The 26,441-nt window shown below is 43.8% G+C and overlaps 1 protein-coding gene across 2 annotated transcripts in view; it reads right to left on the minus strand.

Annotated features, from left to right (window-relative positions):
• The window catches only part of LOC126263044 (uncharacterized), a 483,472-nt gene that overhangs the window by 33,096 nt on the left and 423,935 nt on the right, over positions 1-26,441 (minus strand). For both annotated transcript variants that reach the window (XM_049960018.1, XM_049960017.1), the window contains exon 4: positions 632-809. In XM_049960018.1, the coding sequence (XP_049815975.1) occupies positions 632-809 (178 nt within the window). The remainder of the gene's footprint in view (positions 1-631; positions 810-26,441) is intronic.

The raw sequence follows: 26,441 nt of genomic DNA on the forward strand, positions 1-26,441 counted from the left end.
CCTGCTGCACTAGCTGCGCGTTGCCCTCTGTGGTTGCCGTACGCGGTCGCCCTACCTTTCCAGCACGTTCATCCGTCACGTTCCCAGTCCGTTGAAATTTTTCAAACAGATCCTTTATTGTATCACTTTTCGGTCCTTTGGTTACATTAAACCTCCGTTGAAAACTTCGTCTTGTTGCAACAACACTGTGTTCTAGGCGGTGGAATTCCAACACCAGAAAAATCCTCTGTTCTAAGGAATGAACCATGTTGTCTACAGCACACTTGCACGTTGTGAACAGCACACGCTTACAGCAGAAAGACGACGTACAGAATGGCGCACCCACAGACTGCGTTGTCTTCTATATCTTTCACATCACTTGCAGCGCCATCTGTTGTTGAAAATTTTAACTACTGTAATTTCGAAAGTTTGTCCGCCTGAAAATGTACTGTTGTCCCAAGCATATTGCAACAAACGGTGTATTTCTATCGCTGCTCGTTTAGGTTTTATTGCCGTTTCAAATATACCGGTCATTTTTGAAACACCCTGTACTTTTCACGCTTATAACCATGCTTGTTCAGCGAGGTGTGACCGCACGCTGTGTTCTGGTGAGAGCTCGTACCCCTGGCGGGGGCGCCGTGGCTGCCCTTACCGGCCTTGCGGACCGTCACCTCCATGGTGAGGTAGAAGAGGTTGGGGTCCCGGTGGCGCATGCGGTACTTGTTGAGCAGCGCGGTCACCACCTCGCGGCACGTCGTCTGGAACGTGATGCTCAGCGTCTTGTACTCGATGTCCGGCCGCAGGCAGCGCGCGTACACTTTGATCGTGGTCTGCAACAGAGAGGAGGAGCCGCGGCCAGTCAGAAGCAGGTATAGAGCGACACTTTTCAACACAAACACAGTACTTCAAGTCCATAGCCCATGCGTGAACAACAAGGACAATCCATATTTGCGAAATAATTTACAGATTAATGCTGGACCAGCATTTAAATATAGATTTTTAACTTCCACGAGCAATGCTCTTACTAGCTTATTCAGGCACGCTTCGAGATACAACTCTAGGCTTCCAAATGGCTCTGAGTACTATGGGACTTAGCTGCCGAGGTCATCAGTCCCCTAGAACTTAGAACTACTTAAGGGGCTCCGGAAAGGCTCAAAATCATGAAAAGTTCAATTTTTACTTTTTTGCGTTTTCTGAATCTGCAGACTATTACCTTTTAATAGATATATAATTTATTCAATTCCGAAGACTAAAACTATTTTTAAATTTGTTTGAAATGTGTTCTACATGGGCGTGACCCACTGTGGCGCTGTTAAACTGCTGTCAAATGGTGTTATTATTAACTTCCGTGTTCATCAGGGACATTTTACTGATGTGAGATAAAGTATGTGTTGTGGCTAACCTGTCATGGTTCAATATATATCGCTGGTGTGATTGTCGATTGTTTCATGTTTATTTACTCTGTCGTTATCTCGAAAATATTCGTAATTAATTCTGTTTCCTGATTCTCTGTTTTGTTGAAGTATAATAATGAGTAAAAGTAAAGTTATTAGAAATCCTCTGAAGGTTTTTAAGAAAAGGAGAAATGTTGGAAAGCCAAAGGTATTTAGAAATATGGGAATGAAGATAGGTTCTAACATGGTACGAGCGATGCTTGCTTTAGGCAAGGAACGCCTTCGGGCTGCAGACAGGGCTGTAAAGAGTCTAGAAATACAAGCAAGAGTAAACAGGAGGAGGAACAAGAGGAAGCTGGAGGAGGAGTTTGCAGAGGATGAAGATAATCCATCCTATGGACCTGGAATGCACTAAAAAGTTAATCCAATCTTTGTCGCTCGATTCCCAAAACTTTTATTTTCTCATACTAATTACATGTTTTCTAAGGATCTTCCAAACATATTTGTTTCAAACTTTCAGTAAATGTTACACAGTACCTTCTGCATAATTTAACACAGCCTTTTTCCAAAAAACTGTATATTTTTGAATATATAAATAAAAAATTGCAAAAAATGTTGTGAATTTTCATTACAATTGAAAAAAAATCATCTTTAATAACTGAACTAAAATTTTGTAAAATCCCTGTGTTAAGTTGTAGCCCATATTCCAATAAATAATCTGTAAAATACTTTGTGAGGAAAGATGTAATTTGTAAGCGTTATTTTAACATTGCAAGTATAGGGCGTTCCGGAGCCCCTTAAACCTAACTAACCTAACGACATCACACACATCCATGCCCGAGGCAGGATTCGAACCTGCAACCGTAGCGGTCGCGCGTTTCCGGACTGAAGCGCCTAGAACCGCTCGGCCACTCCGCCCGGCTCTAGGCTTCCAAGGAGACCATGGGACATGCTGATCATTGGTTTCGATGAGTCTTAGGTATGTTGTAAAGGGACGTGTCATGAGTAACTGGCTAGCGGCGTTTCATGCGACGGCTCCTAGTTTCCTACAAAATCGATGTTGAAGTTTCGTACGTATGTGATGTACCAGTAAAGTTAGTCGTGTTTCGGCCGGCCAGGGTGGACGAGCGGTTCTAGGCGCTACAGTCTGGAACCGCGCGACCGCTACGTCGCAGGTTCGAACCCTGACTCGGGCATGGATGTGTGTGATGTCCTTAGGTTAGTTAGGTTCAAGTAGTTCTAAGTTCTAGGTGACTGATGACCTCAGAAGTTAAGTCCGATTGTACTCAGAGTCATTTTTTTAGTCGTGTTTCGGGCAAGCGAGCGTAGCCCAAGGGCTAAGGTAGTAGTCTATTACGATGGCGGCACCATTTCTAGTCCTACCTGTGTATTGTTTTTTTTTTTTTCATTATAGATTCATGGGGAGGCCATACTGAACAGATAAATCTTTGTAGATGAAAGATAAGCAAGAACCTGCGCCGTAAAAGTCGTCCCACCGAAATGTATTCCACTTTTCTATCCCTGTGGTATATAGTTTTACAGGCAGATTAAAATTTTCACGAAAGAAAATCATAATACTCCCAAGTTGCTAAAGAGTAATAGCGAAATCGTTTCCAGGGAAGATTCAACAAAAATACATTCTTTAATTCTGCGTCAATTAGCGCACCTGCTTTCACAGAATTGCTCAGATACGCATGGTTCTCTTCGAACCTGATCAGAGAAAGAACAATCTCTTTGAATTTAAACGAACTCTACTCCTCGGTATAGCTTTGAGAAACTCCGCGTGTCTGCAAGGTAGTACCTTTCATTAAATGTGCTTGGTGTTCAACGAATGTGTGTTTCGGTTGCTACTACGACAGATACCGTGCTGAATCCTGTTCTAGTACAGAAAGCTATGCAAGAGATAGCGAGTACGACGAATCTGTCATCTACTCTGTAACAAACTGAATACACCTTTGAAGAAAGTTTGCTGTAGTGATTGATTTATAAACGAAATTGCTACGGTGAAAATTACTACTTTTGAATAATTTTGTATGACATATACTATTTAATGATATTCTATACAGTGGAAAATTGAAAAAAAGTACACAAGTAGGCTCTGAACCGATACAACGAGCGTGGTAACGTGGACTTAAGCCGCTGCGCTACGATCGCTTGATCGAAACATAACTAACGTTAGGGTATAGGAGGTATACATAAAAGTTACGGGTATACGAGATATACATAAAAGTTACGGGTATAGGAGGTATACATAAAAGTTCAACGTCGATTTTCTCGGAACTTACGGGCTGTCGCATGAAAAGATGCTAGCCAGGTACTCAGCACTTGGTTCTCAGCAGTATACCAAAGACTCATCGAAATCTGTGATTAACAGGTGTGATGCTCCCCTTGTTAGAGTAAAGCTTTGTAGAAGTCTGGAAAAACAGTCAATGGAAACCTCGAGCTTTCAGTCGGACCGTGCGGTTTGTATGGGTAGTTCAGCTGGACATCGCCTGTGAAAGCAAAGCGGGTTCAGGTTGGAGGAAGATTTGCGTTGTTGATGTTCTCTGGCACCCAGTTTTTGCGTCAGAAAGCAGCTCCGCGCAGATGCACCACGTCATGAGTGGAATCTCTGTCATGCCTAATACTCTCAAACAGGAAAATAATGCAACGTTAGGAAAACTTCGCTTGTTGGATTTCTGAGAAACTGCAGGGAAGCAAAAAAATCACGTTATGAAAACAAAACGAATATTTATTACTCCAACAGTGGTTCTGCGAATAACCGCTCTTTCAGAGTGCAATGGTGCTGGTAATTTTTCTTTTTCTCTCATGATAAAAGTACTGGATACCTACGTCGGAAACCGAGGTCGCTAATGGACGTCTGCACGAAGGTGGTAAACTCGGAGGTAGTCGCTTCAAACCCTGACGGTGGAACAAATTTTCATCGCCAATATTTGGCCACCAAGGGTAAGAGAAGTTGTGCCATGAAGATCCTAATCACCAGACTTTTTGCCAATGTCTTAGATTAAATTCCAAACCAACTGTAATTTTTCATGAAATGAGGGTATGAGATACTTGATGTGGTCCGTTCTTTCAGATGGGGATGTTGACTTCTGCAGCCCTATTTGTATTCTTCGAGAGGAGAAGACCATCTGCCGGTGCTGGGTTTCGCTCTCCCCCCCCCCCCCCTCCACATACACACATCTATTACACATCTATTACACTATAGTACACTCAACAGATCCACACCACGAGGAAAGGGCCTATTGTGTGCGTAGGCAGAGAACCGTTTCCGATTGGGATGCTGAACCACCCCAAGGGGTCTTCCCGCCAACAACGATATTCGACGCTTTCTTACAGCATTGATATGAACTTTGCCGGCCAACTTATATATAAATTGAGTGACTTAACATTTAAAAAGACGCAGTCTCCAAGCACATTACAGAATGACGGTTTTCTCCAAGAGGCGTCTGTGAAACATTCATTGATCGTATCCTCTCATGCTTTATGGATGCTGTGCCGTTCATAATTCATAGGCTTGCTGTGATTCTTGAGTTTCTCCCGGCGTATTTGATAATCAAAATATCCACGGGTGTGCTGCCGGTCTATAGTGTCCAACGGGCACAATATTTCGGCGATCATACATGTCGCCATCATCAGGTGAACTGACGGACTTAGCTCCTGTGAACGTGCCGGCACGGAGATCCGTACGCTATGGCGACATATATGATCGCCGAAATATTGTGCCCGTTGGACACTATAGACCGGCAGCACACCCGTGGATATATTTTGATTATCATAGGCTTGCTGTTTCACCGATTGCCATCGATATTAAGAACGACATAGCAAGTCATATGAAGAACTCACTTTGTGAGCGTTGCGTTGTCACTCGCGTGGGTCTGATAATTGTGTTTGTTGCAGCTGTTGAAGTTATACATCAGTCTCCTAGATCATGATGATCTTCATTTAGAACGGATGATTTAAACGATCAGTTATGCACAGTAATGTAACTATATTGGGCAGTACTGTAACAATAGTAAACGTGAGGTGCTAGAGATTCTATTTTTCGCACATTTTTAAAACAAGTTTTCGTTATTTGTTCCAGTGCAAATCATATCGTAGTCGGCATAACGTTTAGTAAAGTATTTTTATCAAAATCCATCTGGTATAGCCCTAGAGATGCTACATTTCCAGCACTTCGGTATCCAGTTACTCCACATCGTGCCACTGTTCTCACAGCAGAGCATCTATCAGCAGCTTTGGAAAATTTGTCAGCAAATATTAAGAATGTATTTATATTTGTCAGTAGCGCTGATTTTCACATACAAGTGCGAACGTGTATGAGTATGTGCTAAGAAGCTCACCAGGGTCACAGAAGCAAAACAAAACCGAAGTGCCCTTGTCAGAACGCAGTTTACTTCGTACTAGTAAAAGTCATCACTATTGTTGTCATTTCGGACACTGTCATCTTCAGACATAAAAAATATTGGCCATTGACCGTCAGTCATGCATAGTGGGTGGAGAATGAAAATAATGGATTTTGCAACCTGCCATTTCGTTTCACAGCAGGACGCCATTGGTTGTTATCTGCGACACTCTTACAGCACAGTGGCTCGTCGACAATATTCTGCGCCCTTTTTCGTTGCCCTTCATGGGAAGCCATCCTGGGATTACATTTGGCAAGATAATGCCCACCCTCACACGGCGAGAATTTCTACTGCTTGTCTTCGGTCTTGCCGAACCCTGCCTTCACCAGCAAAGTCGCCGGATCTCTCACCAAGTGAGAACTTTTCGAGCAGGACCCTCGAACCAGCTCGAGATTTTGACAATCTAAGGCGCCAGTTGGACATAATCTGGCACGATATCCGTCAGGGGGACTTCCAACAACTCTACCAATCAATGCCGAGTCGAATAACTGCTTGCGTAAAGGCCAGAGGTGGACCAACGTGTTACTGCCTTTCTCAATTTGTGAAGCTCTTTCTCTTGAATTAATCATTCAATTTTTCTGCAATTTTGGTCATTTGTTTACCTGTACATGTACATCACATCTACTGATTTCCGTCCTATTCGGATAATTTCTTTGTGGTGTGTCTTTTTTCTTTTGTCTTAGAGCGTATTTTGTTCTCAGACATGTACTGATGCTGCAGGCAGTGCTAGAATAAAAACTAAATTGTGAAAATCTCTTATACTGTAACAGCCTGTAATCCGCAATACAGCGAGATGCTTGCCGATTCGTTTACCTGTGTGTCTCCGGCTTGCACACGTGTTCATCCATAATGCATGCAGCTGTTCGCCGGGAGAAAAGCCTCGTTCACCGGAAAGTAAAAACGGAATTTGCGACATTCATCTTTGTGCGAGCCATAAATCTAGTGACAATAACGCAGGTGTTCTGCAGTCTGTTATTTGCACTTACCGTCGGAGCGCATTAGTCAAAGGAACTCAGTAACAGTACTCTCCCTGTAAAATTAGTATTTTCAGGTAGCCTAAAGTGAAGGTACTGACAACGCACAGGGCTCTGCTCGAAACTTATATAAGCACCTCATTATTTTAGTCTCTTTATGTCGTAGATTTCTGTATAATCTGTGAAACTATGCATCGTTCTATTGTACGAGCATTAAAAAGATTTGAGTGTTCGACGGAATACGTACCTCAAATTCACATGCTCTGAGATAATTTCTCCTTTTTATGGTTTATATTTCCTCCGAGAGAAGTAGTGCAGGAGGTTCACTTTCTCAATATGAATCACTCTCAAGCATCTCAACTCCGTATTGGACAACTTTTAGAAAACCACAGCTTAAATAGCGACAATCAAATCTGTCTAAAGGTGCCATTGAAGCTGGATAATGTTCTGTAGGAACGTTCAGTCTCGCACCAGCTGGTCTGAGTCGATCCTAGCTCATCTCTGTGTACACAAACGAAAACTCTAATCTTTCTGCTATATATCTGATCAAAAGTATCCGGACATCTATTGGCGGATGTTAATTTGGGTGTTTCCACGATTCGAATTTATGACGGTTTGAAGTCTTAGTTGGTTGGTTGATTTGCGAGGAGGGGACCAAACCGCTAGGTCGTCAGTCTCATTGGAGTAGGGAAGGATGGGGAACGAAGTCGACCGTGGCCTTTGAAAGGAACCGTCCCGGCATTTGCCTGAAGCGATTGAGGGAAATCACGGCAAACCTAAATCGGGATGGCCGGACGCGCGTTTGAACCGTCTTCCTCCCCAATGCGAGTCCAGTGTGCTAACCACTGCGCCACCTCGCTCGGTGTTTGAACTCCGCTGCGAACACTTTCAATTGGGAGTTTGAATGTCTGTGGAGGAATTGCGGCCCATTCTTCCTGAACAGCGAGAGTCAGAGAAGGTAGCGATGTTGGACGTTGTTATCTGGAGCGGAGACGACGTTCAGACACATCCCACATGTGTTCCATTGAGTTCGTGTCGGGGCTCTGAACTTGCTAGTCTATTTCAGGAATGTTATTGTACACAAAACCATTACCTCACTGCTGACAGGGTGCATGTCATGGTGACACAGACAATCATCGTCTTCCTTTACTGTACACAGTACACAACGCTGTAAAATGTATTAATATCCTTCCGCATTTAGCATTTTCTTACGATATCCAAATAACGACAGACAGCCCCATTTCATAATACCACGTCCTCCGTGCTTCACTGCTGGCACTACACGTGATGGCAACTAAAGTTTTTCAGGCATTCACCAAACTCAAACACTACCGTCGAATTGCTGCTGGGTATTGCTCGCTCCAAACCACTAGTTTCCAGTCTTCGACTGTCCAGTGGTTTGCTTTTTAATCCACCTCAAGTATCTCTTAGAACTAACTGGAATTCTACCACATACTTTTTAACTCCCTACGCACTGTTATTGTGCTAGCTTGACTGCTCGCAGCACTTTCGACTTGACGAGTCATTCCTTCAGTTAACTTCATGCTATTTTTTATAACCATCCTCCGCAATGCCCATCAGACATGAGGTATGCTTGGTCTTGCTTTATACGCTGTTGTTCCTAGACGTTTCCACTTCACAGTCACATCAGCGACAGTCGACTTTGGGAGCTTTGGAAGGGTTGAAATGTTCCTAATAGGTCTGTCACTCAGGTGACATGTAATGACTAGTCCACGAACGAAGACACTCAGCTCTCCTGGCCGAACCACTCCGCTGTTCCGCATCTCTGCTGACAACACAATACTCCCCGCCTCTTTTTAAACGGGCGGGTCCGCCTCTTGCGACATCTAGTGGTCAATTGCTCGTGACGTAAGGGTGTCCGCGTACTTTTGACAAGATAGGCCTCTCAGTGCTTTATATTTTCAATGTTCCAGAATTTCCCAAGATATCCGATTTCCATTAGAGCTACTGATAGCCTTGGGACAGCCAGCCCTGACAAAACTCTGCCATCTGGTGAGCAAGATGTATGAGACAGGCGAAATACCCTCAGACTTCAAGAAGAATATAATAATTCCAATCCCGAAGAAAGCAGGCGTTGACAGATGTGAAAATTACGGAGCTATCAGCTTAATAAGCCACGGCTGCAAAATACTAACACGAATTCTTTACAGACGAATGGTAGAAGCCGACCACGGGGAAGATCAGTTTGGATTGCGTAGAAATGTTGGAACACGTGAGGCAATGCTGACCCTACGAGTTATCTTAGAAAATCGATTAAGGAAAGGCAACCCTACGTTTTTAGCATTTGTAGACTTAGAGAAAGATTTTGACAGTGTCGACTGGAATACTCTCTTACAAATTCTGAAGGTGGCAGGGGTAAAATACAGGGAGCGAAAGGTTATTTACAATTTGTACAGAAACCAGATGGCAGTTATAAGAGTACAGGGGCATGAAAGGGAAGCAGTGGTTGGGAAGGGAGTGAGACGGGGTTGTATCCTGTCCCCGATGTTATTCAATCTGTATATTGAGCAAGCAGTAAAGGAAACAAAAGAAAAATTTGGAGTAGGTATTGAAATCCATGGAGAAGAAATAAAAACTTTTAGAATACAATTGGGGAGAAGAGGATTTTGTGGCACAACTTGACAAGAAGAAGGGATGGGTTGGTAGGACATGTTCTGGGGCATCAGGGGATCACCAATTTAGTATTGGAGGGCAGCGTGGAGGGTAAAATTCATAGAGGGAGACCAACAGATGAATACACTAAGCAGATTCAGAAGGATGTAGGCTGCAGTAGGTACTGGGAGATGAAGAAGCTTGCACAGGATAGAGTAGCATGGAGAGCTGCATCAAACCAGTCTCAGGACTGAAGACCACAACGACAACATCCACAATTTATCACCATCTAAACGGGAATAGACGAGACTGTCAGGTAAAAATGAGAAAAATCGTGACCTACGGAATCGTATGATCATCACGCATGGAATCTTCCAAGAACAGCCCTTAAATTCCTGATCGATTAAGCGTCAAGATTCCGAGAAATGCAGCATATTTTCCTGTTTTGTGTTCCAGGCGGGAAGTTTTCTCTTAGTTGGAATGAAGTGTTTTCTCTTTAATAGCGTACCCCGGACGCAGAGCTACTCTCAACAAGGAAGGAGCGCGTCCAGTACGTGGGCAGCGCAGATACGGCGTGTCGCGCGCGTGTTTACATCCCGCCGGCGCAGCACGGGGGCGGAGATACGGCTGCGCGGCATCCTGCGTGTCCGCACATCCCAGCGATACGCCGTCCTGGCGCCAGGGGACAGCCGCGCTGGGGGCGGCCGGCTGCTGCGCTGTCGACCTCAGTGCCAACACAGGGATCGGTCGGTTTCACCACTGGTCGCACTAGGTTTCAACTGGGCCTTAGTTGTCGCGAGATGAAGAACTGACAATGTTGAGTGTTTGTGGAAATGGTTCAAGGCAATCGTAAAATGCATTATAGACAGGTACGTGCCGAGTAAAACTGTGAGGGACGGGAAAAACCCACCGTGGTTCAACAACAAAGTTAGGAAACTACTGCGTAAGCAAAGAGAGCTTTACTGCAAGTTCAAACGCAGCCAAAACCTCTCACACAAACAGAAGCTAAACAGTGTCAAAGTTAGCGTAAGGAGGGCTATGCGTGAAGCGTTCAGTGAATTCGAAAGTAAAATTCTACGTACCGACTTGACAGAAAATCCTAGGGAGTTCTGGTCTTACGTTAAATCAGTAAGTGGCTCGAAACAGCATATCCAGACACTCCGGGATGATGATGGCATTGAAACAGAGGATGACACGCGTAAAGCTGAAATACTAAACACCTTTCTCCAAAGTTGTTTCGCAGAGGAAGACCGCACTGTAGTTTCTTCTCTAAATCCTCGCACAAACGAAAAAATGGCTGACATCGAAATAAGTGTCCAAGGAATACAAAAGCAACTGGAATCACTCAACAGAGGGAAGTCTACTGGACCTGACGGGATACCAATTCGATTCTACACAGAGTACGCGAAAGAACTTGCCCCCCTTCTAACAGCCGTGTACCGCAACTCTCTAGAGGAACGGAGGGTTCCAAATGATTCGAAAAGAGCACAGGTAGTCCCAGTCTTCAAGAAGGGTCGTTGAGCAGATGCGCAAAACTATAGGCCTATATCTCTGACATCGATCTGTTGTAGAATTTTAGAACATGTTTTTTGCTCGCGTATCATGTCGTTTCTGGAAACCCAGAATCTACTATGTATGAATCAACATGGATTCCGGAAACAGCGATCGTGTGAGACTCAACTCGCTTTATTTGTTCACGAGACCCAGAAAATATTAGATACAGGCTCCCAGGTAGATGCCATTTTCCTTGACTTCAGGAGGCGTTCGATACAGTTCCGCACTGTAGCCTGATAAACAAAGTAAGAGCCTACGGAATATCAGACCAGCTGTGTGGCTGGATTGAAGAGTTTTTAGCAAACAGAACACAGCATGTTGTTATCAATGGAAAGACGTCTACAGACGTTAAAGTAACCTATGGCGTGCCTCAGGGGAGTGTTATGGGACCATTGCTTTTCACAATATATATAAATGACCTAGTAGATAGTGTCGGAAGTTCCATGCGGCTTTTCGCGGATGATTCTGTAGTATACAGAGAAGTTGCAGCATTAGAAAATTGTAGCGAAATGCAGGAAGATCTGCAGCGGATAGGCACTTGGTGCAGGGAGTGGCAACTCACCCTTAACATAGACAAATGTAATGTATTGCGAATACATAGAAAGAAGGATCCTTTATTGTATGATTATATGATAGCAGAACAAACACTGGTAGCAGTTACTTCTGTAAAATATCTGGGAGTATGCGTACGGAACGATTTGAAGTGGAATGATCATATAAAATTAATTGTTGGTCAGGCGGGTACCAGGTTGAGATTCATTGGCAGTCCTTAGAAAATGTAGCCCATCAACAAAGGAGGTGGCTTACAAAACACTCGTTCAACCTATATTTGACTATTGCTCATCAGTGTGGGATCCGTACCATATCGGGTTGACGGAGGAGATAGAGAAGATCCAAAGAAGAGCGGCGCATTTCGTCACAGGGTTATTTGGTACGGAGATGTTTAGCAAAGTCAAGTGGCAGACTCTGCAACAGAGGCGCTCTCCATCGCGGTGTAGCTTGCTGTCCAGGTTTCGAGAGGGTGCGTTTCTGGATGAGGTACCGAATATATTGCTCCCCCCTACTTATACCTCCCGAGGAGATCACGATTGTAAAATTAGAGAGATTCTAGCGCGCACGGAGGTTTTCCGGCAGTCGTTCTTCCCGCGAAACATACGCGACTGGAACAGGGAAGGGAGGTAATGACAGTAGCACGTAAAGTGCCTCCACCACACACCTTTGGGTGGCTTGCGGAGTATAATTGTAGATGTAGATGTAGACAACGTTCTTGGCTATAGGATTTTGTGGATGGACGCGGGTGCTGGAAACGATGTTTCAGTCGTAGCGATGTATCGCTGAGACGTCAGGGGACTCTCATAATAGGCGCGGATTACGGGCAGGTAGTCAAAAGAGATAAGAGCGTGAGCGCTTACGGGAGTCGTGGCTACTGAGACGCATTCACCAGTACAGAAGGACCAGAAAACTTCCACGAATTTTAGGGTTAAAACAATGAGTTCCGAACCGTCATTATGCTTCTTATATGCATTTCTATCAGCAGAAAGAGGACTGAATCATAATTCTCAGAGCAAAGGTAGTTTCTTTCTGTTCTTCACGTTTCTGCCATTGCTGTAAAGGTCGTGAAATTCAGCTATACGTATTTACTTAACCTTTACAACTCCACTGCACTTGAATCTTTCTCTGGAAACTATAACAGATAAGCGTAGTTGGGTACACAGTGCAATCTGTACATAAAACCTATAAGCTGCACTACAGTAATACTACCACTTACGATTCACATGGACTGTTGGCAGTTAAGTTATGTTGATGACAGGCATTAGTTATTAAAAACAAAGTTTGCCGAATTGGAGGTGACTTGGTAAAACTTGTGTAGTTCTTACAAGTTGAGTATGCTAGACGCTGGCAGCTATACAACTCGAGTTTGTTCGCGGTCTGTTCCTTTTTCAAGTTCCTTATTCTCATTAATACTTTACCTCTGACTCAATTTCTTCTGTTAATCTCGATGTTTGTCATCACTTACACCGGATAAATTAGAGATGGGTCAAATCAACTCACAACGCTTCATTGACGTAGAGTCTCAGATAATTCGGGCTATAAAATGTAAACATAAAGGTACCAGTTTCAGATCGTAATGGATATAAGATACGTTTATTCTCTCTTAGTGAGATTTTATCCTACTGTCACTGTTTTATGCAATGTTTTTTCCGTTAGAGTGCGCAAAAATGTAACAGGACGTAGAGAATGCTCCACAGGTTAGTTAGGTTCAAGTAGTTCTAAGTTCTAGGGGACTGATGACCATAGATGTTAAGTCCCATAGTGCTCAGACCCATTTGAACCATTTGAACCTGGGGTCAGAGAAGGGGGTTTAAGGAGATATGGAAGTAGACTTGTCTACCGCTTTGTCTAGCATTACTGTTTTCCAGATTATTTACAACCACCATGGTCCAAGTTTACACCTGCTGTGCTATTTATTTACATGTACATTTTTTTATTTCCCGCAAGGAAACAAGGACAAGCCTGATTAGCAGTTAAGTCATGAATCAGGTTTTGTTTACTTCACTTGTCCACAAGGTGGCTCTGGTATCGTATTTATATTGTCCCAAGTCAGAACGCGCTACGAATCAACGACAGACCCAATGATTACTCAATGCTATTCAGAGACGTACAGTACAATACGATGGAGCAGTACCGGTACAGTATCTCCTGGTCGCTGGACTCGAAGGGGAGGTCGTATTCCATGGCCCGCAAGGTCACCTCATCCGAAGCCCCTCGATTATTTCGTAAGGGGACATCTAAAGTCACTTATGTATGAGACCCCAATGGATACGGAGATGGAATTAGTTGCCAGAATTGTAGCTGCCTATGATGTGATTGGAAACACACCAGGCATATTCGTCAGCGTGCGTAAGAATCTTCTTCACTGGTCATTTTTGCCTTTAGTTTGATGGCCGTCATTTTCAGCACATATTGTAGGATACTGTACAAATGGTGCGTTGATTGTGTCAATTATGGTACTTGCAGTTACCTAATGTAAATAAAAAAGTATACAGTAATATAATTTTATTCCTATTACCTCCTTAAGCTGGCTTCTCCGACCCCAGAATCTCTACCTTAAATTGTTCAGTGGACCATCCTCTATGTCCTGTTAAATTTTTGCACGCTCTTACGGAAACACCTGTATGCATAGGAATAAAAAAGCATTACAATGTTTAGGAGCCTCGATTCCACGCTGTGTTTCAGTCACAGTCGTGTCAGACAGCAGTCTCTGGGCGAGGGATGTGTGTGTGGTTGCTGTGCTGTCACCATGGGCGCTAACGACAGCAGAGACAAAGAGCGTGTGACCCAACAAGAAGAGGCGGCGGCGTAGGGCTGTTTAGCTGTTGCAGGCACCGTAGAGCGCGCATAGAAGCGGCTTTGATGGGAAGCGGTTGTCGTCCAGCGAATCTGCAGTGTGTCTCGGAAAGAGATACCCAGCGCGGACGAAAAACTTGCTGTCAAAACAAGCTCTGCGTGGTGTCGTGGCGGATGAAGTGATGCCAACGACCTCAATTCAGAGCGTGACTTGCCTCCTACTGGAAAGGAGAGGGCTGCCGACGTGCCTGCAGACTACCAGACCTCCGTCTGATTGTTTCTGCAAATAATCGCTCTTCGCTCTACTTGTTAATTGCGAACAATGCGGTCTCGGCACCGAAACTGACGTCACAGGTGAGAAGCAATCTCACAATCTAGCTGTTCGATAAGCAAATGAGATGACAATGGCCCAAGAGTATTTGTAAACGCTAGCTGCCGTCACTGTAAGTGAGTTATGATTATAAAATGAGTCATCATACGTACCGAAGCTCAGTTAGGGCGTATTATGTGCAAGTGAAGACAATCTGTCTTCAGCCAATGCTTTCGTCACTGAATCGCGGATTGTTCTCCTTTCTACGCAGGTGTCCTGTCCTCAGAGCAAAAACGTTCGAAAAACGAGGCATGTGTTTTATTTAGTTCGAAGAAAGACAAAATCCGTCTAAGTAACTTTTCCTTTTTATTAGATAATCAGTTTCAACCCTCTTTTAGGTCACCTTCGTATACATTAATTACAGATTTATACGAAGTGCAAGTCATCAGTTTTAACTGCGCTTCGCAGTAATTTGTAATTAATACATATGAAGATGATTTATAAAAGGTTTGAAATCGGTTAGCCAATAAAGTAAAAAATTGACAAAGGCAATGTCTGTGTTTCTATACATTGGAAATAATCACGGTGCCCTGAAGACGTTATGCTTTCAATTATGTGTTGATTCAAACATTTAATGTGGATTCAGGTTGTAAATTAGTTCAAAAGCCATGTAAATCGTAACTGACTGAATTGTTGTAGTGCAGCCCTTAGGTTTTACCTACAGATTGCGGTGCGAAGGCACTGTGTTTTTTTCTTACTATTCATTTTCGATTTCTTGGCAGAAACTGAAAAGGCAGACACCGTGACAGATCTCTTCAGAAGAAGATATGCCGAAGCAAATCCACGTCAGCCGATAATCCAACAAAACTCCTGTAGTTTTTGATTCAAATGTTTGTTTGTAGTAGTTTTAGATTTATGAAGAGCAGTTTTTTCTCGTCCCTTCTGTCCTATCCTATATCACCCTTTAACATACGTATAGGGCCGGCATTATACGCCCATCTCGTTCCTCTCCTCTCATTTTGGCCACTTACAGGACCTTCTATTACAGTCTATAATAGTTCCCTGTGCCGACGTGTATGATCTACCTCGGAGTCATATCGTTCCACAACGCGATGTGGCACAATGGTTAAGGCACTATACTCACGTATGGAAAGAGGTGGGTTTAAATCCTCGTCCGGCCACCTGAGCTAGGTTCTGTGTGGTTTGGCCTAAAAGAATAAAACACAATTTCAAGATTGTTCCTCTGAACAGGAATGGCAGATTTATTCTGGTTCCTCCCAAAATCTGAATTTGTGCTCCATGCCTGATGACCTGGACGTCGTCGGGAGGTTAAAACGTCATCTTCCTTCCTTGCTTCCTCGTCCAATCCCAGCCTTACGCTCAGTCTCTATGACGTCGTCGTTGACGGCAAGCTAAACCCTAATGATCCTTTCGTTCTTTCAATCGAACTCCTTCGGTTCACCAAACAACCTTTTCGTTGTAATGTTGGTTGTCAATATTGTCTTAATCTTGTGGCAGTAGTGTCACATTTGAAAAACAGCCATCGTTGTATTTCCTTCTGTTCCACTTCACTTGGACGTGTTTCACAGCGGTAGAGGAATACACTTCAGACAAAAAAAAATGGCTCTGAGCAGTATGGGACTTAACATCTGTGGTCATCAGTCCCCTAGAACTTAGAACTACTTAAACCTAACTAACCTAAGGACATCACACACATCCATGCCCCAAGCAGGATTCGAACCTGCGACCGTAGCAGTCGCGCGGTTCCGGATTGAGCGCCTAGAACCGCTAGACCACCGCGGTCGGCACACTTCAGACAAAAGTGTAAAAAAATGTTTCAAATGGCTCTGAGCACTATGGGACTTAACTTCTGTCGTCATCAGTCCCCTAGAACTACTTAAACCTAACTAACCTAAAGACATCACACACATCCATGCCCGAGGTAGGATTCGAACCTGCGACCGTAGCGGTCACGCGGTTCCAGACTGAAGCGCCTAGAACCGCACGGCCACACCGGCCGGCAGACAAAAGTCTTAATAAGTGGTTTCCTCACTGCCGTATTGATTTTGTTTAAGGTGAAAAAGACTTTTTGTTGCTAGCTGTTGAGCAAAGGGGAGGAATTTCTAAACAGAATGCGGATTGTGGGCAGGATCTGGGCGTAGTACGTGAACTCTGAAAAGAACAAACAGCGGGGTACACATTCACTCTCCCGATAAACCCCAAAGGATTCGAAGAAAATGAAGGCTACATCTTTTGGAATCGCAAATTAATTTCAGAAAGATTTCATGGAGGTAGCGCGTGAGAATCCTGTGACGTCACTGGTTTACTGTGAGAGACTTACGAAACGCCAAAGGTTAAAGCAAAACAAACGGCGCGGGACGATTACCGAGGGACTCGTTCACCTTCACGACATTGTGCGACCCAATACCGAGAATAGAGCGAAGAAGAAACGTACATTTTCGAAGGAAGCTTTTCAGCATCTTCCCTATAGTCCGGACTTGACACCAAGCGATTTTCATCGCTTCCCCAAGACGAAGGCCTGGCTGCTTACTCTGCTCTTCACAACCGACGATGAGCTGAAGGACGTTACCAAGAAGTGGTTGAAGTACAGGCGACAACATTCTTTGATGAAGGGATAAATAAGGTGGTGTCACGGTAGGACAATTTTTTGAATTTTGGTGGAGAAGTAATGTGAATATGTAAGTTCAGATTATAGGTAAAAGAATACATTTTTTTTTTAAATAGCCTATCCGAGGTTAATTTATGAACAGCACTCGTATGAAGTGATCACCGGGAACCGGACATTAGACACATACATCACTGGCCGTTGACGCTTATCGCCAGAACGTGGAACCTGTCAACAACAGCCACTCAGGACATTCACACCACAGACCATGGAACCTGTCAGTGATTTGAAGCACGTGACAAGAGATCGCAGTGTGAGACAGACGGAAGGCCGAAGTCGTGGGACAGGATGAGGGTTTCGGACCAGTGAGCGGAAGCGAGCAGGGCGTGTGGCGTGTAAACAGAGCGGGCGACCGCGGTCTTCGCATACTGAGGAGGAGGCGGGGGCGGTCGGAAGCGACGGCGGTCACACGCGGTGCCGGATGCGGCACGCACGTGCGAATTACACGTGCCTAGCAGGTGTCCTTGTGCTTCCACTGCCGCAGCTGGACGCTGTTAAACAATCAAACGTACTCTCTCCCTTTAAATGCAGGTTACAGACTCGTGCGTAGTCGACGTCTAGGTCAGAGGAGGCGGAGAATCACCTTATCTCCATGAGAAGAGAGCAGAGCAATTGCTGTGTTCTTCTCAAAAGGAATGACAACTTTTTATCGAAGAAATACAAACGTAACACTACCCGTCAAATATTTGGGTTGAGGACAGGCTGTGAGACGCTACAAAAACTGCGTCGGACTGTCCAGTATTACAGCGATAGATGTCGTCGTGCTAAATAAGTTTACTGCTTCCAGAATGAGCTTTCACTGCGTAGCGGATCGTGTGCCGATTTAGAGCTTACTGTCAAATTAAAACTGTGTGTCGGATTGGGAATCGAGCCCCGACCTTTCGCCTTTCGCGAGCGAATGCACTACCGAACGATCTATCCAGGTATGGATCACGAACTTTACTCAGAGAGCTACTGGCGGAAGTACACCGGTAGGGGCAGGTCGTGAGTTGCTCTTGAATGTTCGAAGGTTCGAGTCCCGGTCCGACCCATAATTTTAATCTGCCAATGAATTTCATGTCTCCTGTACATAGCTCGTCCACAGATTGCTTGCGGCACATAAGATTATTTACCATCGTTCATATATAAATTTTGACTTATCGACTGTAAAATCTGGATCAAGCATAAAATTACTTTCACTCTATAACGAGTGTACACGTGAGAGAAGAAAACTTCGTATATGACGATGAAATTCAAAATGCGCTAATGAATTGGTTAAGATAGCATGCGCATCACTTCCACTAGCGCTATTTGAAAAGTAAACGGAAACCACTGTGAAGGTCAAAAACGATTTATTTGCAACAATTAGCTACACCTCCCAGCTACTCATCTACACAGTCGCCGCTCTGACTTAAGACGTATGTCGTAGCGTTGTGCCAACTTTCCGATACTCTGGTGACAAAAAGCAGCCGTCTGTGCTTTCCGCCAATACCCTACGCTGGTCTACAGCTTGTTGTCTTCAAAGTCAGCGGTTCGTCTGAGCAGAGATGTACCTCAGGGGCAGCCAGTTATGGGCTGTATTTTGGGTGATCAAACGCTTCCCATCGAAAACGTTGCAGAAGCATCTTCTTTGCCCCTGCAGGGTGCGGCCGAGAATTAGCATGAAGAAGGAACCGCACGACAGTTGTGTTATGTGGGCTGCGTGACATCAGGCGAAATCTCTATCCAGGACCTCATACCTGGCGGGAGGCGCTATTCCCTACGCATCTTTACGTACTCACTGTGCACTCAAAACTGTAGAGAGCGACGCGACACGATTGATGGGCATACCAGAGACAGTGTCCAACACATCTGTGCAAAGCTTTACCAATTTTCACAGTGGTTTGCGTTTCGCGACCCATTGGAACTTTCTGAATAACCCTCGTATATGAATAGACGATAACCCAATTACACAATGTACGAGGTGTGGCTAGAAAAAAAACCGGACTAGTACTGGTGAAACAATAAAACGAATGCAATAAGGCTGAAAGTCGCGTGGCCTGTCACGTGACTCTCGCTCCGCCTACTGCTCGAGTTTCATCTGCCTCCTGCACTCAGTCTGCCCGTGGCGTCTGTTTTAAGTAGTTGACGTTTTGTCTGTGCGTCGGAAAATGTTGAGTGTACAGAAAGAACAGCGTGTTAACATCAAATTTTGTTTCAAACTAGGAAAATCTGCAAGTGAAACGTTTGTAATGTTACAACAAGTGTACGGCGATGATTGGTTATCGCGAACACAAGTGTTTGAGTGGTTTAAGCGATTTAAAGATGGCCGCGAAGACACCAGTGATGACACTCGCACTGGCAGACCATTGTCAGCAAAAACTGATGCAAACATTGAAAAAATCGGTAAACTTGTTCGACAAGATGGCCGTTTAACAATCAGAGCAGTGTCTGAGTTAACAGGAGTTGACAAGGAAAGTGTTAGGCAGATTCTTCATGAAAGTTTCAACATGAACAAAGTGTGTTCAGAAATGGTTCCAAAGTGTCTCACAATTGAACAGAAGGAACGCCGAAGAATGATTTGTTCTGACATCCTGGAAAACATTGAAAGTGATCCCACCTTCTTACAAAATGTTATTACTTGCGATGAATCGTGGTTTTTTACTTACGAGCCCGAAACTAAACGCCAATCGATGCATTGGAAAACTCCTGGTTCTCCACGACAAAAAAAAGCACGAATGTCAAAATCGAAATTCAAGGCAATGATGATTGTTTTTTTTTTTGACATCAAAGGGATTGTGCACATTGATTAGGTACCAGAGGGACAAACGGTGAATCAGCATTACTACATTAGCGTCGTGGCTACCCTACGTGAGCGAGTACGGAGAAAACGGAACGATTTGTGGAGAAAAAAGTCATGGATCCTTCACCAAGACAATGCCCCAGCTCACAGTGCGTTGTCAGTGAAGACGTTTTTGGCAAAACACAACATTCCCATTTTAGATCATCCACCCTACTCACCTGATTTGGCCCCCTGTGACTTTTTTCTTTTCCTAAAGTCAAGTCAGCTTTGAAAGGAACTAGATTTGAGACTGTTGAAGCAGTAAAAGAAAAAGCGACGGAAGTAATGTATGGACTTAACGAAAATGATCTGCAGCATTGCTATGAACAGTGGAAAATTCGTATGGAGCGGTGTAGAGACCGAGGAGGAGAGTACATTGAAGGAGATAACATGAAATTGTAAATAATTGTAAATAAATGTTTTTTCCAGCATCAGTCCGGTTTTTTTCTAGCCGCACCTCGTATGACATCGATGGTGGTTACGTGGAAGATTAATTCAACGTGTGTACTCAGCATGTTGTTTCGAATCCGGACGTTATCGAACTCAGCAACTGTGGTGTAAATAGACGATGGTTCAGGCTGAAACAAAAACCAATTGCGAGTTATGGGCCTACTATATTTATTCTTTGATCAACCAGCTTTTAACCTATTGGAGGCTCTTAATGATGGCGGCATTTCAGAAACATTATTTTGTGGACCATATGCAGATCGCCGCCAAAAGTTCAAAGCAATACTATAGAACGAAGGTTATATGATGTTATATGCTCTCCGACCAAAATCAAACTTCGACGGTATCTATTTTTCACCAGAGTTTTCTCTCACACCTATGCCACCATCACACCGATGAGCACGTGATTCTCGAAATACTTTTGTGAATACCATCGTCTTATGAGCCTGCAGGGGCCTCATATACAGGTCGTAAACTACAGATGTTTACAACATACCACAGTGGTGCAGGGGAAGTAGAGACGAACAATTTGATACAGGACGCTTGTGGTTTATCAGACCGGAAAGCAACCTCAAACTGGTCTACAAAAGCTGAGTGCTAGCCTGCCGAGGGCGATTTTTAATATTCCCTTACGTCATCGACTTTTGTTAACATTAGACTGTTAACGTCTCCTGTGAGGGTAACGAAAGGAGAAAACATTTGAAAAAGCTATGCAAAAACTAATTATGTTTCTAATTCGATCTAAACTTTGTCCTTACGAGCAATGCCGTCTTGTGTTTGAAATGCCAGAGATACAACACGATTTAATTGTTAATTTTATGGTGTTAAAATTCACAGAATTGTGAGGGTAAAAAATTTACAGAAGCGTAAATTCTTCAATTTGTAAGTGCTTGACTAAGCTGGTTGCGTAATGGAGGCGAGAGGATATTAAAAATATCACGCGATGTGCTGTAGCTTAGGCGGCTTTATAGGCCAGTTTGAGGTCATCTCCCTATTTGACAAACCACAAGTAGACTACCATAAGTAAGCGTAAACTACGGTCATTTTCCCAGTAGAATTGGTGAGTTAAGGTGCAACCCGCTTTACCTGTGAGTTAGGTGTGTTGCATACCTATCGGACGTTACCTCATTTCGATTGCTTTGGGTATGAGATCAGTGTGTTATTAGATTGTTACTAGATCAAGGGCTGTGAACAGTCTAGAAACCGAGGTATATAAAGGGTCGCGTAACCCACAGAACATTTGTATTCTGCATAGTTATTAGCCTCCTGTTTGTTACTTAAACATAAACAGTATTTATAGCGAAATTGAAATTGTCAATTTTTAATTCAGGTTTTATTGGAAATTGTTGTTTTGTAACGTGAAACAGACGGCTGATGTACCATAAATAAACAAGCAGAATAAATTTATCATATTTAGCTAGAAAAGCAGTTTCCTCAAAGAATAGATTAAACGAAAAAAGCGCAAAACAAAAGCATATCAAATATCGCGAAATACTTCGTCAAGCTTATAAAAAGCATGTTTCTGTTATTCATAAACAACTTTCGAACTTACCAGTAATAAAACGAAACTCTTTCCGTCGACCATGATGAAGAGTGTTGTATTGAGTACAAAATAGCAATAAAAATTATATAGATTTTTTTATGTTCGTGTATGTAAACTGTACTTGCTTCAGAAGTTACTGCTTCGGTTATAGAAAAGCACAGAAGCAATTTGTATCTCTTTAGGATATGAAATACACGACCGACTAACACTGAACGATGTGCGGATCCAACTACATGAAAAAAAAAAAGGTTGTCGGCTCCCAGTTTCTCTTTCGTACATTCATTTAAATTTCTTTCCCTACCGAAGATACCAATACTACCGCACCACAGTTTTGGTACAGCGCTACTATATCCACAAGTGTCTTATGTCAAATTGTTCGTTCCTCCTTGGTACGTTGTAAACAGTTAACCTTTCATCCCTGTATTCCTCGCGGTAAATAAATATTTCGTCATTGGTAATTGTCTCCATCAGAAGCCTGCTGTATATGCATACCGTAAATAGCAAAATACAGTGCTCCAGTAGTTTATATTCATTGCGTCCTTCAGTTCCAGGTACCACATGTGTAACCCTAGTGCTCTTCCACGTTGGGGTCGAGACGCAGACCGTTGGAATTTAGTCGCCAAAGACGTCTTGCAGGTATCTCGCGGATCCGGAAAGTGCAGTGCAAGCATTCTCTGCGGGCAGGCAGGGACGCTGCGACTGCCGGCCGCTTAGTCACGGGTGTTTTGCTTCGCGGTGAGACCCGCCTGCTGAAGGACGTGTTCCACAGGCGCGGCGGGGGCTGAGCCTTACGGCGGCGCCACAAAGCGGTCGGTTTAGGTCCCTACTGACTCAGGGCGTCTTTCACCGGCGCTCCGGTAAACGCTGGCTGGGAATAGCCCTTGCCCGATTGCTAAGCGCCTTTTGTCGCAACAACAGTTTGCGTTATCTCGACACAGAGCTGATCAAGTAACGACAGGTCCGCCCCCCGCTACGTTTTGTGAACTTAAAATGGCAGATGTGTTCACTGAAAGTTCAAAGCTACAGCACTGTTTTGTAAGCAGTTAACTGCAACGCACTCTCCTTGTAATCCCGCATATTAATACCTCACAAACGTTTTTGACTTTATGTGTGCACCACAACTTAAATTACACACATGATGCAAAACAGTTAATGGCGAGTGTGTTCTAACATTATTCACGAAACACTCAGGGGCAAGGTAGCACTTAGTTTCACGCTGCTGTACTTGATCAGAAAGTTTGTTCATGAAAATACCTTTTTAATGTAGTTGTATGAGCAGGACTAAAAAATTGTGTTCATCAATACTAACGCTAATCATGTGTACATATCGTGCAAACTGACTCCTTCCATACCACTTCACCGAGCGAGGTGGCGCAGTGGTTAGACACTGGACTCGCATTCGGGAGGACGACAGTTCAATCCCGCGTCCGGCCATCCTGATTTAGGTTTTCCGTGATTTCCCTAAATCGCTCCAGGCAAATGCCGGGATGGTTCCTTTAAAAGGGCACGGCCGACTTCCTTCCCCGTCCTTCCCTAATCCGATGAGACCGATGACCTTGCTGTCTGGTCTCCTTCCCCAAAACAACTAACCAACAACCATACCACTTCGATAAAAGAATGATTCAAATTATCTATCAGAAAAGTAACTAACTAATTAACTATGTAACACGTAACTGCACTTGTTGGTACGTGCATGGCCGACAGTGCAGCCATATTTTCTTTATTCAGGGGATGCGTTCTTGATTTGAGCAATAAGTTATTCACCCAGGTAGGTCAGTGGTCGGCCCGCTCCACGTACTTTCAATGCTCATGAATCTTTATGCACTGCTGAGCAGGTCGCTAAGAAGTTTATTCACTTTGCCTTTCAGAAGTGATTTATTGACGTGTTTCGGATTCTGCCCATCATCAGAAAGATCAAAATTTAGAACAAAGTCTTAATGCAGAGTACGAAGTCATGCATATCGTAAAGTCCGTCGCAGCACCAGTATCCAGGATATCAAGCGAAAAGTGCCAACTGATTCTAAATAATGAAAGGTGTGGAATCATCCACATGAGTAGCAAAAGAAATCCGCTAAATTTCTGTAACACGATAAATGATACAAATCTAAAGGTTGTCAATTCAACTAAGTGCTTAAAGATTACAGTTACAAATAACTTGAATTAGAACGATCACATAGATAATGTTGTGAGCAAAGCAAACCAAAGTCTATGATTTATTGGCTCAAAATGGCTCTGAGCACTATGGGACTTAACAGCTGAGGTTATTAGTCCCCTAGAACTTAGAACTACTTAAACCTAACTAACCTAAGGACATCACACACATCCATGCCCGAGGCAGACCGCCTAAACTGAAGCGCCTAGAACCTCTCGGCCACTCCGGCCGGCTGTGATTTATTGGTAGAATACTTAGAAAGTGCAGGAGATCTACTAAAAGGACTGCTTACACTACGCTTGTCCGCCGTCTTCTAGAGTACTGCTGTGCGGTTTGCGATCCGCAACAGATAGGATTGACGGAGGACATCCAAAAAGTGCAAACCAGGGCATTTGGTACTGTCACGAAATTGGGGAGTGAGTGCCACGAATATAACATGAGAATCGGAGTGGTAGTCATTAAAAGAAAGGTGTTTCTCGTTTCGGCAGGTCCTTCTCAAGAAATTTCAATCAGCAACATTCTCCTCAGAGTGCGAAAACATTTCGTTGGCGCCCAACTACAAAGGAAGAAATGATCATTATAACAAAATAAGAGAAGTCAGAGCTCGCACGTCAACATTCAAGTGTTCGTTTTTCCCGCGCGCTGTTCCAGAATGGAACGGTAGAGAAATTTCTTGAAGGCGGCTCGATAAGCTGTCTGCCAGGCACTTTATTGAGAATTTCAGAGGAATCATGGAGATGTATAGGTGGTTAATCAGATACAGTTTTTTAAGCCGGCCGCGGTGGTCTAGCGGTTCTGGCGCTGCAGTCCGGAACCGCGGGACTGCTACGGTCGCAGGTTCGAATCCTGCCTCGGGCATGGGTGTGTGTGATGTCCTTAGGTTAGTTAGATTTAATTAGTTCTAAGTTCTAGGGGACTTATGACCTAAGATGTTGAGTCCCATAGTGCTCAGAGCTATTTAGATACAGTTTTAAAACTTTAGTAAACCAGCAAAATTGTTTCAAATTTGGCCTTATCTAGACGAGGGTTTGTTAAACATGCTCGTACACGTACGAACTTTGACAGTTTAAAAACAATTTGATGCAGGCATTGTTCGTATGTCAGAGTATTTCGGCAGTAGTGAGAGTGGCACAAACGCAGACAAAGCATTTCTTGCACTGACTTTTACACAATGTTTAAAAAAGAAGATGAAAAATGTCGCTAGTGCAGGGAATGGCTTAAAAACGAGGCAGATAAATTCGGTATTATTCTCAGAATCCAGTTTCTGCATCAACTCTCTCCGAGTGGACAATGCAGTTCTTAATAACTCGTTAAGGCTCTCGTAAAAGATCAAACTTGTTTGTCAAATTCGCTCTTATCTAGCGACGCATGCGTCAAACAAGCCCGTACACGTATCAGCAAAGTTTTAACCTCACTCTGGAAGCAGACACTTTTTTATGTATGCTGTATTTTGACACTAGTACGGAATGGCTATAAATGCAAATAATGCATTTCTAACACCTACTCAGGCACTGTTATTAAACAAGAAGAAAACGACATGCTGGTCTACGACAAGGCCGGCCGAAGTGGCCGTGCGGTTCTAGGCGCTGCAGTCTGGAACCGCGAGACCACTACGGTCGCAGGTTCGAATCCTGCCTCGGGCATGGATGTGTGTGATGTCCTTAGGTTAGTTAGGTTTAATTAGTTCTAAGTTCTAGGGGACTAATGACCTCAGAAGTTGAGTCCCATAGTGCTCAGAGCCATTTGAACCATTTTTTTCTACGACATGGTTTAAAATGAAAGAGAAATGTATGCACGAAAACTGTTTACAGGAATTGTTGCACTCGGAACCTGATGATTACGTAAGATTTTTACGAACAGACAGTGAAACAGACAAACAACAAGTTATTAACACGTTATTGAAAACTTATTTATAGTTACGTCGGCGGCCGGTGTGGCCGAGCGGTTCTAGGCGCTTCAGTCTGGAACCGCGTGACCGCTACGGTGGCAGGTTCGAATCCTGCCTCGGGCATGGATGTGTGTGATTTCCTTAGGTTAGTTGGGTTTAAGTAGTTCTAAGTTCTCGGGGACTCATGACCTCAGATGTTAAGTCCCATAGTGCTCAGAGCCATTTGAACCATTTTTTTGTTATACATCTCACGGCCGGTATTCGTATTATTGCTGACATTAGTTTCATGGATATTATTTGCTTGTTAAACAAGGTTTGAAAACTAATGCATCTGAGGACATCTCTCA

Source organism: Schistocerca nitens, chromosome 6, assembly GCF_023898315.1.
Source record: "Schistocerca nitens isolate TAMUIC-IGC-003100 chromosome 6, iqSchNite1.1, whole genome shotgun sequence".
Lineage (NCBI taxonomy): Eukaryota > Metazoa > Arthropoda > Insecta > Orthoptera > Acrididae > Schistocerca > Schistocerca nitens.